At 46.9% G+C, this 12291-nt stretch overlaps 1 protein-coding gene across 1 annotated transcript in view; it reads left to right on the plus strand.

The window, feature by feature from the left end:
* The first annotated feature begins 128 nt into the window (after positions 1 to 128).
* POLE (DNA polymerase epsilon, catalytic subunit) overlaps positions 129 to 12291 on the plus strand; it is a 56225-nt gene continuing 44062 nt past the window's right edge. Inside the window, exons 1-10 of the mRNA XM_060269359.2 lie at positions 129 to 606; positions 2713 to 2848; positions 4347 to 4427; positions 4838 to 4882; positions 6139 to 6231; positions 7066 to 7220; positions 8899 to 9040; positions 9237 to 9317; positions 11122 to 11229; positions 11553 to 11663. Of these exons, the coding sequence (XP_060125342.2) occupies positions 521 to 606; positions 2713 to 2848; positions 4347 to 4427; positions 4838 to 4882; positions 6139 to 6231; positions 7066 to 7220; positions 8899 to 9040; positions 9237 to 9317; positions 11122 to 11229; positions 11553 to 11663 (1038 nt within the window). The 5' untranslated portion in view covers positions 129 to 520. The remainder of the gene's footprint in view (positions 607 to 2712; positions 2849 to 4346; positions 4428 to 4837; positions 4883 to 6138; positions 6232 to 7065; positions 7221 to 8898; positions 9041 to 9236; positions 9318 to 11121; positions 11230 to 11552; positions 11664 to 12291) is intronic.

Genomic DNA, 12291 nt, shown 5'->3' on the forward strand with positions numbered 1-12291 from the left:
CTTCAGCGGCTGCCTCCGAGAAGCTGGGCTAGCCACCCCCACTCGGCGGTATCTACCCCCGAAATGAGCCAATCAGAGGGGAGAGGGCGGACATTACGGCACAATAAGTGGGCGTGGCGTAGAAAGCAGGCGGAACAGTCACACACCAAGAGTCCTAAACTTTTGCGCCTAGGAGCGGGGCGGAGCCGGACGCGAATATGGGCGGGACGGTTAGCGGAGGAGGAAAAAAATACCCAATGAAAAGTGGGATAAGGGGCCGGGTGGTGCGCGTAGGAGTGGGAATTGCTGCGAGGGGCGGAGCTAGCCTTGCTTGTGAGGAGACGGGCCGCTTCTTTCTTTCTTTTCTCCTCAGGGTGGATTCCTGTTCTCCTACTGGCTGCGGGAGGATAGGGGCGGTCCCACTGGCGGAACCACGATTGGCGGCGGCTCCCGAAGGCGGGATGACAGCGGGTCGCGCGCTTGCGAGAACGGGGAATCTCGCGCGGTTTTCTGCGAGCGCGCGAAACTCAGTCTGGCCGGGATGGCGTATTGGAGAGGCGGAGGGCGGCGTCGCCGGTGGGGAACGGAGGCCCCCGTAGAAGGCGGCGAGGGAGAGGCGCCGCCGAGGTGAGGAAAGAGGGGCAGGGTGCCCCTCTGAGCATATACAGAGTGTCATTTGGCAGGGATTGGAGCTTTTATTGGCGGGTGGGGAACTTGAGCATGTGCAGAGTGTCATTTTTCCTCCATCGCCGGATAGAGCCTTGGCAGGGATTGGCGCTTTTTTGGCGGGTGGGGAGCACTTGAGCATATGCAGAGTGCAGGGTTGCACCTGAACTTGTGCAAAGTACATTTCTCCTGAATCCGTTGGGGAAGGGATAGGCCTTTGCCGGTCTTCTGAACATGTGCAGAGTGCATTCACGGTAACAGGAACCAAAATATACTCATAATGTATTTCTTGGGAAAGGGATTGGCATTTGTTTAATAACATGGAAAATAACCGCCCTGAAATCTCCGGATATAGGGCAGTACTGTATATAAATTATTTTTATTTATTTATTCCCCAGCCACTCTAGGCAGTTTCCAACAGAATATTAAAAACACGATAAAACATCAAACGTTAAAAACTTCACTAAACAGGGCTGCTTGCAGATGTCTTTTAAAAGTCATGTGCCAGTACTGTAGTTGTTTATTTCCTTGACATCTGATGGGAGGAAGGAACTATAGGCCAGTAGCGTTTCCATAGTGCCTCACTCCCATCAATCCCAAAGGGGATCAGACACTAGCTTATTTTGTTTCTTTATATTATTATTAAATTTCTACTGCCCTTCATTCAAGGATCCCAGGGTGGTTTACAATATAAAAACACAAAGATGCATAACATAGTAACAAAACAAAGCAATAAACCTCTGCATACAGTTTTAAAGGCCATATATTGCTTAATTAGCCAAAGGCCTGGGAGAAGAGGAATGTTTTTACCTTAAACAATATTCTTAGTGGGCTTTGGGACTAATTAAAGTCTGCAAGGTGGGTGTTATTTTTAAGCCTTCCCCCCCCCCAATTCTGTAGTATGTTACTGTATATGCCTTGGTTAAAAATGAATATTTTAAATGTTTATTTACTTTTTAAAAAATGGGTTTGTGCTGTATATGGCTGCAAACTGCCTTGGAAGACATTTTTGCAAAAAAAAAAAGTGGTTTTAAAAGTATTAACTAAATAAAATAATGTTAGGGGGCACCAGGTGGCGCTGTGGTTAAATCACAGAGCCTAGGGCTTGCTGATCAGAAGGTCGGCGGTTCGAATCCCTGTGACGGGGTGAGCTCCCGTTGCTTGGTCCCAGCTCCTGCCAACCTAGCAGTTCGAAAGCACGTCAAAATGCAAGTAGATAAATAGGAACCGCTACAGCGGGAAGGTAAACGGCGTTTCCGTGTGCTGCTCTGGTTTGCCAGAAGCGACTTTGTCATGCTGGCCACATGACCTGGAAGCTGTACGCCGGCTCCCTCGGCCAGTAATGCGAGATGAGCGCGCAACCCCAGAGTCGGTCACGACTGGACCTAATGGTCAGGGGTCCCATTACCATTACCTTAGGGGGCACCTGCCATTTTTGTTAACAAATGAAGGCATCTTGGAAGCCTGCAAAGGGTTTCTCCTTCTCCCTATAGGACCTAGAGCTGAAGTAGACACCAGCCTTTATTTTAAACGGTTCACACACCAAGGCATTTGAACATGTACAGATTGAATTTCCCTCACCCTTGAAATTGTTCGGCTCTTGGTTCTACAACCTGTTTTTTGTTGCCGTGGGTGATCAGTTTTTATTTTTCAATAAATGTATTTATTTGAAGCATTTTGTGTCTTCATCTGAAAAAGCTCAGAACAGCTTATGAAAATCAGTAATAAGGTAAATTAAGTAAACATGAGTAATTCCCACCCCAATTTTACATTATAAAATATAGTTATTTCCTTCCATTGGAGAATAAAGAATTCTTATCTCCAACCACTAGTAAATCTATTTGCTTCTAGCTTCTTTAGGACTAGAAGCCCATTTTCCCTTTTTTTATTTGAAAGTTGAGTCATGGGGAACACACTTCCCCATGGAACACACTTATGCCCCTGGCTACAACCACTTTGGTAAGCTGTGTAGCAAAAGTTTTTTTTCTTTTCTTTTCGCTGTTCTCAGTGTTTGCTCCAGCTTCTATTCTCTGTGTTGTTGATGTTTCTTCCCTTCTCTTACCACAGGGATGATAGCTCCTCATTTTCTGCCCTCAAGCGTTTGGAGCGCAGCCAGTGGACCGACAAGATCGATGCACAATTCGGGTTTGAGAGCATGAAAGAGCCAGGCGAAAGGACAGGATGGTTGATCAACATGCACCCTGTGGGTACAGGCACATTTTCCTTTAGCATCTCATGTGTAAAGCTCAGACGTGATTGTTTTGCTAAAGAGCCTGTGTGCAGCAGCAGCAGCAGCAACATCAGCTTGAGTATTGCGCTAGGACCTGAGAGACCAGGGTTCAAATCCCCTCTTGGCTTAACCTATCTCACAGGGCTGTTCTGATAATAAAAGGGGACAGGGAGAGCCATATATGCCACCTTGAGTTCCTTGTAAGAAAGGAAATAACAATAGTTTGCTTAAATTAGTTTATTTCTGTGGTTGCCATGGAGGGGGTTATGAGAAATTGAGCTAAGAGCAGGCCATTTTAAGACGGCGTCATTGGAAGGTTCAGTATGGAGAACGAATGTTGTCTGCAGTTGGCTAAGATAGGGACAGAAAATGACCTTTGGTTTTACTGCCCCAGTTGAAAAATCAACTAATAAGGTTCATTGCTTGACTATGCTTAGCCCCACTCACCTGTCCTGTCAGGGTGACATCACAATAATACACTTTATGAGGCAACAAACCCCACATTGCCTTTAATGTTACTCAAGAGTTTCTCAGTGTCACCATAAACTGCCTGGAGCCTTCATTTCACCACACAGGCAGCTTAGTGCTTCACACTTTTTTTATATTAAAACTTATAGGGCTTATCCATGGTTACCTTTCCTCCACTCTTTCCAGGCGTGGTCCGCAATTTAAAGATTCGTGTCTGAGCACCCTTTTTCCCCATGAAAACTCGCTCTTTAAAGCTCAATCGGAAAACCTGAATTGATGTTTGCTCTGATTCAACTTTAAAGAGTGGGTTTTCGCAGGGAAAGCTCAGGACAAACAAAAACACTTAGACATAGAGTGGGGCAAAAAGTAAATGTGGACAAGCTCAAAATGAGTCCTGTAACGATGTACAGGGACAACAACGTGAAATTAAAATGAAAGTTTCTTTTTCAAGAAACTGTGTGATTCCAGGACACTGAGAATCCTTCTGCTCCAAGGTGAAACATTACTGTACTCTTATTGGTAGTAGGACCCAGGTGGCGCTGTGGTTAAACCACTGAGCCTAGGGCTTGCTGATCAGAAGGTCAGCGGTTCGAATCCCTGTGACGGGGTGAGCTCCCGTTGCTTGGTCCCAGCTCCTGCCAACCTAGCAGTTCGAAAGCACGTCAAAATGCAAGTAGATAAATAGGAACCGCTACAGCGGGAAGGTAAACGGCGTTTCCATGTGCTGCTCTGGTTTGCCAGAAGCGGCTTTGTCATGCTGGCCACATGACCTGGAAGCTATACGCCGGCTCCCTCGGCCAATAATGCGAGATGAGCGCGCAACCCCAGAGTCGGTCACAACTGGACCTAATGGTCAGGGGTCCCTTTACCTTTTTATTGGTAGTAGCAGATTAGTACAACTAAGGAGTCGGACAACAATATTGACGTAAAATGAAGAGTCATATGTTGAGGAAATGGCATCGTCTGTCTCTTTGATTGATCTTGCTGCCCTTGTCTGATTTAGACTGAGATCTTAGATGAAGATAAACGTTTGGTCAGCGCTGTGGATTACTATTTCATTCAGGAGGATGGAAGCAGGTTTAAGGTGAGACCAATTAATGGCAGACCACATTAAGAGCCTACTGGAAATTTGAGGAGGGAGCAGGGTGGGGAGGTGGTGGGATATTTTAACATATGCCAAATCAAGCTTCTCGCCTCCCTTTCTATGTGGGAGTCTGCAGAGGAGTGGTTTTCAAACTTATGTCCTCGTGAGCCCAGAACTCGGAGAGTGATCTAATATGGCCTGTTAATTTAACTTCTATTCGCAAACAAAGCTAAACTGTCAACTGTGCCTGATGTACTTATGGTACAACAATTCATTGTCGCTACTGAACTTACAAAATTGAAAATCTTCCACGGAAAAGTTAAGCATTGGAAAACTTTTCAGTACATTTTCCTCCCTGCCTTCGTAATGTATGATTGCGTGGGGCTCACTATTTTTTTATTTTTTCCTAGGTGGCATTGCCCTATAGGCCATACTTCTACATTGCAACCCAAAAGGTTAGTATAGACATCCCAGAGACTTGGTACCTGAAATTGCAATCCTTGAATGAACCCTTCCACCACTGGAAATGCTTTAGCTGTAAGCATGCCATACAAGGAAGGAGGATGGATGAGGCAGGCTAAAAAGCTCTGATTTCATGGCCACTATGCTTGGTTTGTGGTTTAACACTGAAGGGGTTCCTTCAAAATGAAGGGCTCTCAATGAGGTGCTCAGCTGCTAGTGAGCTTCTGGGCCCAATTCACGGTGTTGATAATCCTATATAATAAAGTCCCTGTGTCTCTGCGTCCAGTATTCCCTGTGTCCCTGGGTTTGCGCGTGTGGGTGGAGAAAAGAAGGGAGGGGGAGAGAGGGGGGAATGGGCGGGGGGGAATTGCATGTTCTAGCACCCGTTAATTTAACGGGCTTCAAGATACTAGTAGCATATAAAGACCTAAATGGGTTAGGACCCAAATACCTAAAAATATCCCAATATCAACCATCTTGTTGGGCAGGGGAGGCCTTGTTGCTGGTCCCATCACCTGGGGCTGCCTAGTTGGCGTTAACACATGACAGGGCCTTCTCGGTGGTAGTTCCCCATTTGAGGAATGCCCTTCCTGCTGAAGTGTGTCTGTCTCCCTTGTTGTTGACGTCCAAGAGGAGATTAAAAACATTCATGTCCCGTCCCGTCCCCCCCGACATTTGATGGCTGAAATGCACTGTTCCTGGCAGCCCTAAGATAACTGGTTGAAAGCATGTTTTTAAACTGTTAAAAAATAATAATATGGATGTGTTTGCTCTTTCAGGAGGACTGCTAGGGTATAATGAAATAAGTAATAATATCTCTGAAGCTTGCCTAGCACTACTGCAATATCCAATTGCAGGAGATTGTTGGGCATGTTTTAGTTGCATTCTCAGATCAACAGGGAGGCCCAACAAGGCAATGCTTGATTTGAGTGGACCCTTTCCATTGGCCTAAATTCCTCTACAGTGTACAAGACCTTTGACACCTGGTAGACAGATATAGGATCCCCTCCAGTCTTCTGGCTGTGAATTGTTTTAACTGATTCTGATGCTGTATTTCTGTGTTGCTGTCACCCACTCGGGGACCTTATGGTGAAGGTTGAGTAAAAAAAATCCAGTTTTAACAGTTAGTTAGACAACTGCATGGCAACTGTTCCCTGAGGATAGAGCACGCGAAAATAATTGTGACTGGGTGGGGTTTGGGCCTGTGGCCTCTCTTCTTAGAGTCTCTGATGCCTGGTTGCCTCTTCAGGGTTGTGACCGAGAAGTGTCGTCCTTCCTTTCCAAGAAGTTCCAGGGCAAAATAGCAAAACTGGACACTGTACCCAAAGAGGACCTGGACCTGGTGAGAAATGCCTTTGCTGATATGGCTGTAAATGTTTTAGTTGCCCAAGTTTTGGACTACAATTCCCATCTTCCCCAACCACTGGTCCTGTTAGCTAGGGATCATGGGAGTTGTAGGCCAAAACATCTGGAGGGCCGCAGTTTGGAGGTGCCTGGAGTATGCGGAGATGGTGAAACTGACGGGGAAGATCCGAAACCAGGAAGATCGAAGCATTTTCTAAAGACTGGAGTAAATACGTAATTTATTGAAAAGACCACTGTAAACAGTTAAAATCTTTGGCAGGGATGTATTGACACTTGTAATGTGGAACTATTTATGATAATTATGGTTATATAACAAACTGATAACGGTAAAAGATGCAGCAAACTTAAACATGGAACCCATGGAGGGAGGGAGGTTCAAAAGAACCTTGTACTGTATTTTAATGTTTGAAACGGTTATGTTTAATATGTATAAAATTATTTAAAACTCAATAAAAAATTATTGGGGGGGAGCAAAGGAGGGGTGAAGGGGTTCAAAAAAGCTGTGGTCTACAGGCTGCCCCTTCCAAAGTGTGACTCCAACATTGTACCGACATCGTTCAGCACCAGGCAAATACTTTTTCGTTTCCCCTTTTTTTTCTTTGCAATTTGTACATCACCTTGAGATTTCGTTTTTGTGTGTAAGGCAATTAATTAATGGTAATCACCCCTCTAGTCTCCAGTTGGTATTATTTTGCTTCATCTTTTCTTCCACCACCACCACCCCCCACTAATCCACACACATCTCTTAAATGAATTCTTCTTTAAAGCTTGCCTTCTTTTAATGCTCTCTCTCTCTCTCTTTTCCTTTTAGCCAAATCACCTGGTCGGCCTGAAGCGGAGCTACCTCAAGCTGTCTTTCAACACAGTGGATGACCTGGTAAAGGTGCGCAAGGAGATCACACCTGCTGTGAAGAAAAACAGAGAACGGGACCAAGCGATGGACACTTACACCGCCATGCTGACCAGGTAGCTGCCTTAGGCCCCACAGGCATTTCCATTTGGACTGAGTCAAAAAGACCCATTTGAGCCGTATTGTGGTGATGGAGAACCTCCATACTGTGGGCCAGATTGTGCCCGCCAGGTCTCCCCATTTGGCCTGCTAAACTGCTTTGGCCAAACTGCAGCCATATGCCGTACATCTGAAGTCCTATATGACATCAGTAATGGAGCGGATAAAGACATGCCTGGTCCAAGAGGGGCTTTGCAGGCACAGCTGATCACTGGGGCTTCCAAGTGCTGTGCCTTTGCTGGCATGGTTTGACTTCAAACCCCCTGAGTAAATGCAGGTTGCCTGACATCATTGTGATAACTTGTGGTAGACAGGTGGGAGAGACGAGGATGTGGCCCACCAGACAGATGCAGTTCCCTACATTTTTTTATTTGATTTTAAGTAATATAAACACAATACAAACAACAATTCAAAGTCCAAATATCAAGATTACTCTGAATCTCCTGACTTCCCCCCATCCCTTCCATGTGTCCTAATGATAATACTTACAACTGCGTATCAATATTTATCCAAATTTTTATCCTCCTAAATTACCCATACTTTCTGTTACTTTACAAGTGTGGTTAAAATCCTGCTAATGTTTTAACCTGCTTACAGTGGTCTCGTATGTAAATTATAAACTTTTCCCATTCCTTATTAAATTTCTTTTTGGTGTAGTGGTTAAGAGCGGCAGACTCGTAATCTGGGGAACCGGGTTCGCGTCTCCGCTCCTCCACCTGCAGCTGCTGGGTGACCTTGGGCTAGTCACACTTCTTTGAAGTCTCTCAGCCCCACCCACCTCACAGGGTGTCTGTTGTGGGGGAGGGGGGGAAAGGAGATTGTTAGCCGCTTTGAGACTCCTTCGGGTAGTGATAAAGAGGGATATCAAATCCAAACTCCTCCTCCTCTTCTTCTTCTTCTTCTTCTTCTTCTTCTTCTTCTTCTTCTTCTTCTTCTTCTTCTTCTTGATTTCTAAGCTTCCCAGTTAATTTTGCCATTTCGGCATAGTCCATCATCTTGGTTTGCCATTCTTCTCTAGTCAGGGTTGTTTCTTCCTTCCATCTCTGGGCTACGGACAGATCCAGTTCCCTACCCCTGCTCTATTGCTTCCTCCTTACGGAGTTTCTGGCTTATTAGAAATGAGGTGTGTGTATTTGGACTTGCAAGGGATTATCCTGGTGCAACCCAGAAAGGTGATGATCTGCCCTAGTTACTAGTCCATGAGCTGGGAGTGTCCCCAGCAAGCCTCAAACATTTCTTCCAGGCTCTGCCCAGACTCGTTGCTGCCAGGCCAATAGGGCTGCTTTCCGCTGATGATCTCTCATCCTTCAGCTCTCCCATCAATCAAGCCACAAAGCTTACAGAGCCCAAGCATCTGGAGGCTCCATAAAGAAGATTTCTGCATCCAAGTGGGAGACTGGAAGAACCAGATCATGGACCTTAAATGTGGTTCATGCACATTTCTGAGTGATGGGGAAAGAAGCCCCAAAGAATCAGCTCCTGCACTGCTGGAACTATCAATAGTAGTAACCATGATCATAATTATACCGCTGATATGCCAAAATGGCTTCTAAGCTGTTTACAACTGCAGAACAATACTTGACTTGCCTGTCAAGGTAGTCCTGATCATCTAAACCAGCTCCTTCTCCCTTGCAGCGCCCTTGCTGGGAACAGCCTGTCCAGCAAGGAGGAGGCTCCCTCCAAGAAGACCGCTGACCAAATGGACAACATAGTGGACATGCGGGAGTACGACGTCCCCTACCACATCCGCCTGTCCATTGATCTGAAGATCCACGTGGTGAGCGGCAACTGGCGGAGACCCGCCTTCTTTCCTACTTCGATTCCCAAACAGCTAGATACAAAAGCATTGTGCCAAAAGTTCTAAAAATGCATTTCCAGATTTTTAATTGTGGCAGGTAGGGGTTGAGCTTTTGCTACTGGCCGCAGACCCTTACCTTGGCGTGACTCTCCCGGTCCCTCTCCTCCCATGGCAGGCTCACTGGTACAATGTCCGCTACCGAGGCAGCAGCTTCCCGCCTGAAATCACCCGTCGAGACGACCTGGTTGAACGGCCGGTGAGTATTCCTGTGGGGCAGAGCTCCTGTCTCAGCACCTGTGTGTGTGTGTTTCCTTCGCTTGCCAGGTTTGTTTTGGTTTTTTTATGCTGCATCTGTCACCAATAGCCAAATGTCTTCAGGATTCCTGGGTGCTGTGTGAGACTACAGCATGGGTGGGGGACCTGAGGCCTAGGGGCAGAATGAGGCCCTCCCTAGTTTATCTGTTTTGCCCCTCGGGACTCTCCACGGGCCACACCTCCGCCTGAGCCTCCTCTGTGCCTTCAGGTGCTTTGACCTGACCAGACTGTGCCCTTGAAAAGTGTGATAATGCCTCTTGCCTGCCTGGATGAGTGTAGAAACCTCTGGCTGTTGCATGGCTGGGATGTAACTTCCTTGGTCACTTCTGTTGCTCCACCTACGTTTTGCCTCTGAACCCACCCTCTGTTGCCATTTGGCCCTCAGAAAGTTACCCACTAAGGCATGTGGCCCTCAAACTGAAAAAGGCTGCCAGTCCCAGGCTCTTCTTCTTTGGCGCTCACTCGTAGCCGAGTAATATTGTCTTCCATGAACACGATCTTAACAGTGAGTCCGTAAGTGACTGTGGAGGCCAATTCTGGATCCATACATCTTTCCACAGTGGGGACATAGATTTCCTGGCAGGAGTTGATAATGGTGAGGGTTTGCCAAATGTGCCTTCCTCTTAGCACAGGGGTTCCCAAACTACGGCCCCCGGGCCGGATGCGGCCCAATTGGCCTCCCAATCCGGCCCGCGACGACCCCCGCCGCCCGCTGCCGCCGCCCGCTCTTACAGCACGCGGCGCGGCGGCGATCTTAAAAATCGGCAAAAAATCGCTGAAAATCCTTTGTGCGCATGCGTATGGGCCTCTCCCGACCCAGAAGAGGTCATTTCCGATGCACTTCCGGGTCGGGGGAGGCCCATACGCATGCGCACAAGCGTTTTTTGGCGTTTTTTTTCCGACCGTGCGTGTGTGCGCATGCGCACGGGCACGCACTCCCCCGCCCTCCGGCCCGCTGCGCGCGCACTCCCCTGCCCTCCGGCCCGCTGCGCGGTAAGTCTGGGGACCCCTGTCTTAGCACATTTCTCCCGTTCGTCCTGAGTTCGAGCATCTTCAAAGTCTATGACACCTTTGGTAAAGGCTGTTCTCCAACTGGAGCACTCGCAGGCCAGTGTTTCCCAATTTCCGGTGTTCATACTACATTTTTTTAGATTTGCCTTGAGTCTTTAAACCTCTTTTGTTGACCACCAGCATTACGCTTTCCATTTTAAAGTTTGGAATAGAGTAGTTGCTTTGGAAGACAATATCAGGCATCCGAACAACATGACCAGTCCAACAAAGTTGAGGAATCATTGCTTCAGCACTGGTGACATTTGCTTCTTCCAGTACACTGGCATTAGTTCGCCTGTCTTCCCAAGTTATGTGTAAAAATTTTCAGAGACACCGTTGATGGAATCTTTCGAGGAGTTGGAGATGACGTTGATAAGTGATCCAGGCTCTACAGCATCCCAAAGCCTGTGGGCCCTAATGTCTCTAGTGCCTCTAGCCTGGGCCAGGTGCACTTGCAGGGAGTGGATTGCAGATCAAGGGTGGAGAAGCTGTGGCCTTCCAGCTGCTTATTGGACTACAACTCCCATTATCCCTCTTGGCCATGCTAGCTAAGGATGATGGAAGCTGGAGTCCAACAAGTTCTGGAGGGCCGGAGGTTCCCGCATCCCTGTTGTCGATGAAGAGGTGTTATTGCAGTATTGCCCAGAGTGGAGCTCAGCATCTGGTAGTGACTTGGAAATTCCAATTCTTCCTAGGATCCTGTCGTCCTGGCCTTTGACATCGAGACCACCAAACTCCCTTTAAAGTTTCCTGATGCAGAAACGGACCAGATCATGATGATCTCCTACATGATTGATGGCCAGGTAAATCGGGGCAGCTGCCTCCATGGCTGGTGAGGTTGCAGAACAAGCCAGAATAAATGCCCCCCCCCCTTGAGCCATAGAAATGGAAGAGTATGGAACGGCAGGCTGCCCTGAACTTCTGGCTCCCAATTGAAGCATAGAACAGGAGGTGTATTGGGAAGGTGTTTGTGGTGGGGTGGAGAGAGAGAGTCTACCCCGGGTTTTGTTTTCATAGTCAGGATTTCCTACTCAGTAACATCTTAGTGTGAACTGAGAAGGTAACATTGGTTTTACTCTTTGTTGCTTCAGTTAACCAAATTCCCCTTTCGCTTCTTTCTTCCCAGGGTTACTTGATCACAAACCGAGAGATCGTTTCGGAGGATATTGAAGATTTTGAGTTTACTCCCAAACCGGAGTATGAGGGGCCTTTCTGTGTCTTTAATGAACCAGATGAGGTAGGTAGGCTTCATTTTGAAGGCCAGTTTCCCCTTAAAACCACAATACAGTGAAATCGCGGAATTCCATTGGAGTTGGAGGGTTTTGGTCACACGTTGCGGGTCCCATTTGCTACCTTTAGCGACATGGATGTGGTCTGCATAGCCGTCGTTTTGCTTGTAAGCCTGAAGGCAAGGACTATCTTGTTTTGTGTGTAAACCACTCGGGGAGACCTTTTCTTCTTCTTTTGGCAGAAGAGCAGGGTACACAAATGCTGTAAATAAATATAGAAAAGAGGGGTTCTATGTGTACTGCTCCCTGGTCTCCCCATCCCATTATTATACCCTCTCCGATTACCAGACTACATAATTTGGAAATTTGAACAAACCACCACTCAGATAAATGCACCTTTTCCCAATGGTTGCAGAATGTGAGAGGTGGTGTTTGGTGGACATACATGGTACCTTTGATTACCTGGCAGAAAAGCTGGTCATAAGAAGAACCTAGCAGGAGAGGCGATAATACTAGGTATTTTGTGATTTTTATATTGTAATTTTATGTTGTGAACTGCCTATGAGCTACGGGTGAAGGGAAGTATGCACATCTAATTAACAGCAACAACAAGCATCTGGACCATTGGCAATAAAT

The sequence above is a fragment of the Zootoca vivipara genome, chromosome 16 (genome assembly GCF_965207765.1).
Source record: "Zootoca vivipara chromosome 16, rZooViv2.hap1.1, whole genome shotgun sequence".
In the NCBI taxonomy this organism is placed as follows: Eukaryota; Metazoa; Chordata; class Lepidosauria; order Squamata; family Lacertidae; genus Zootoca; species Zootoca vivipara.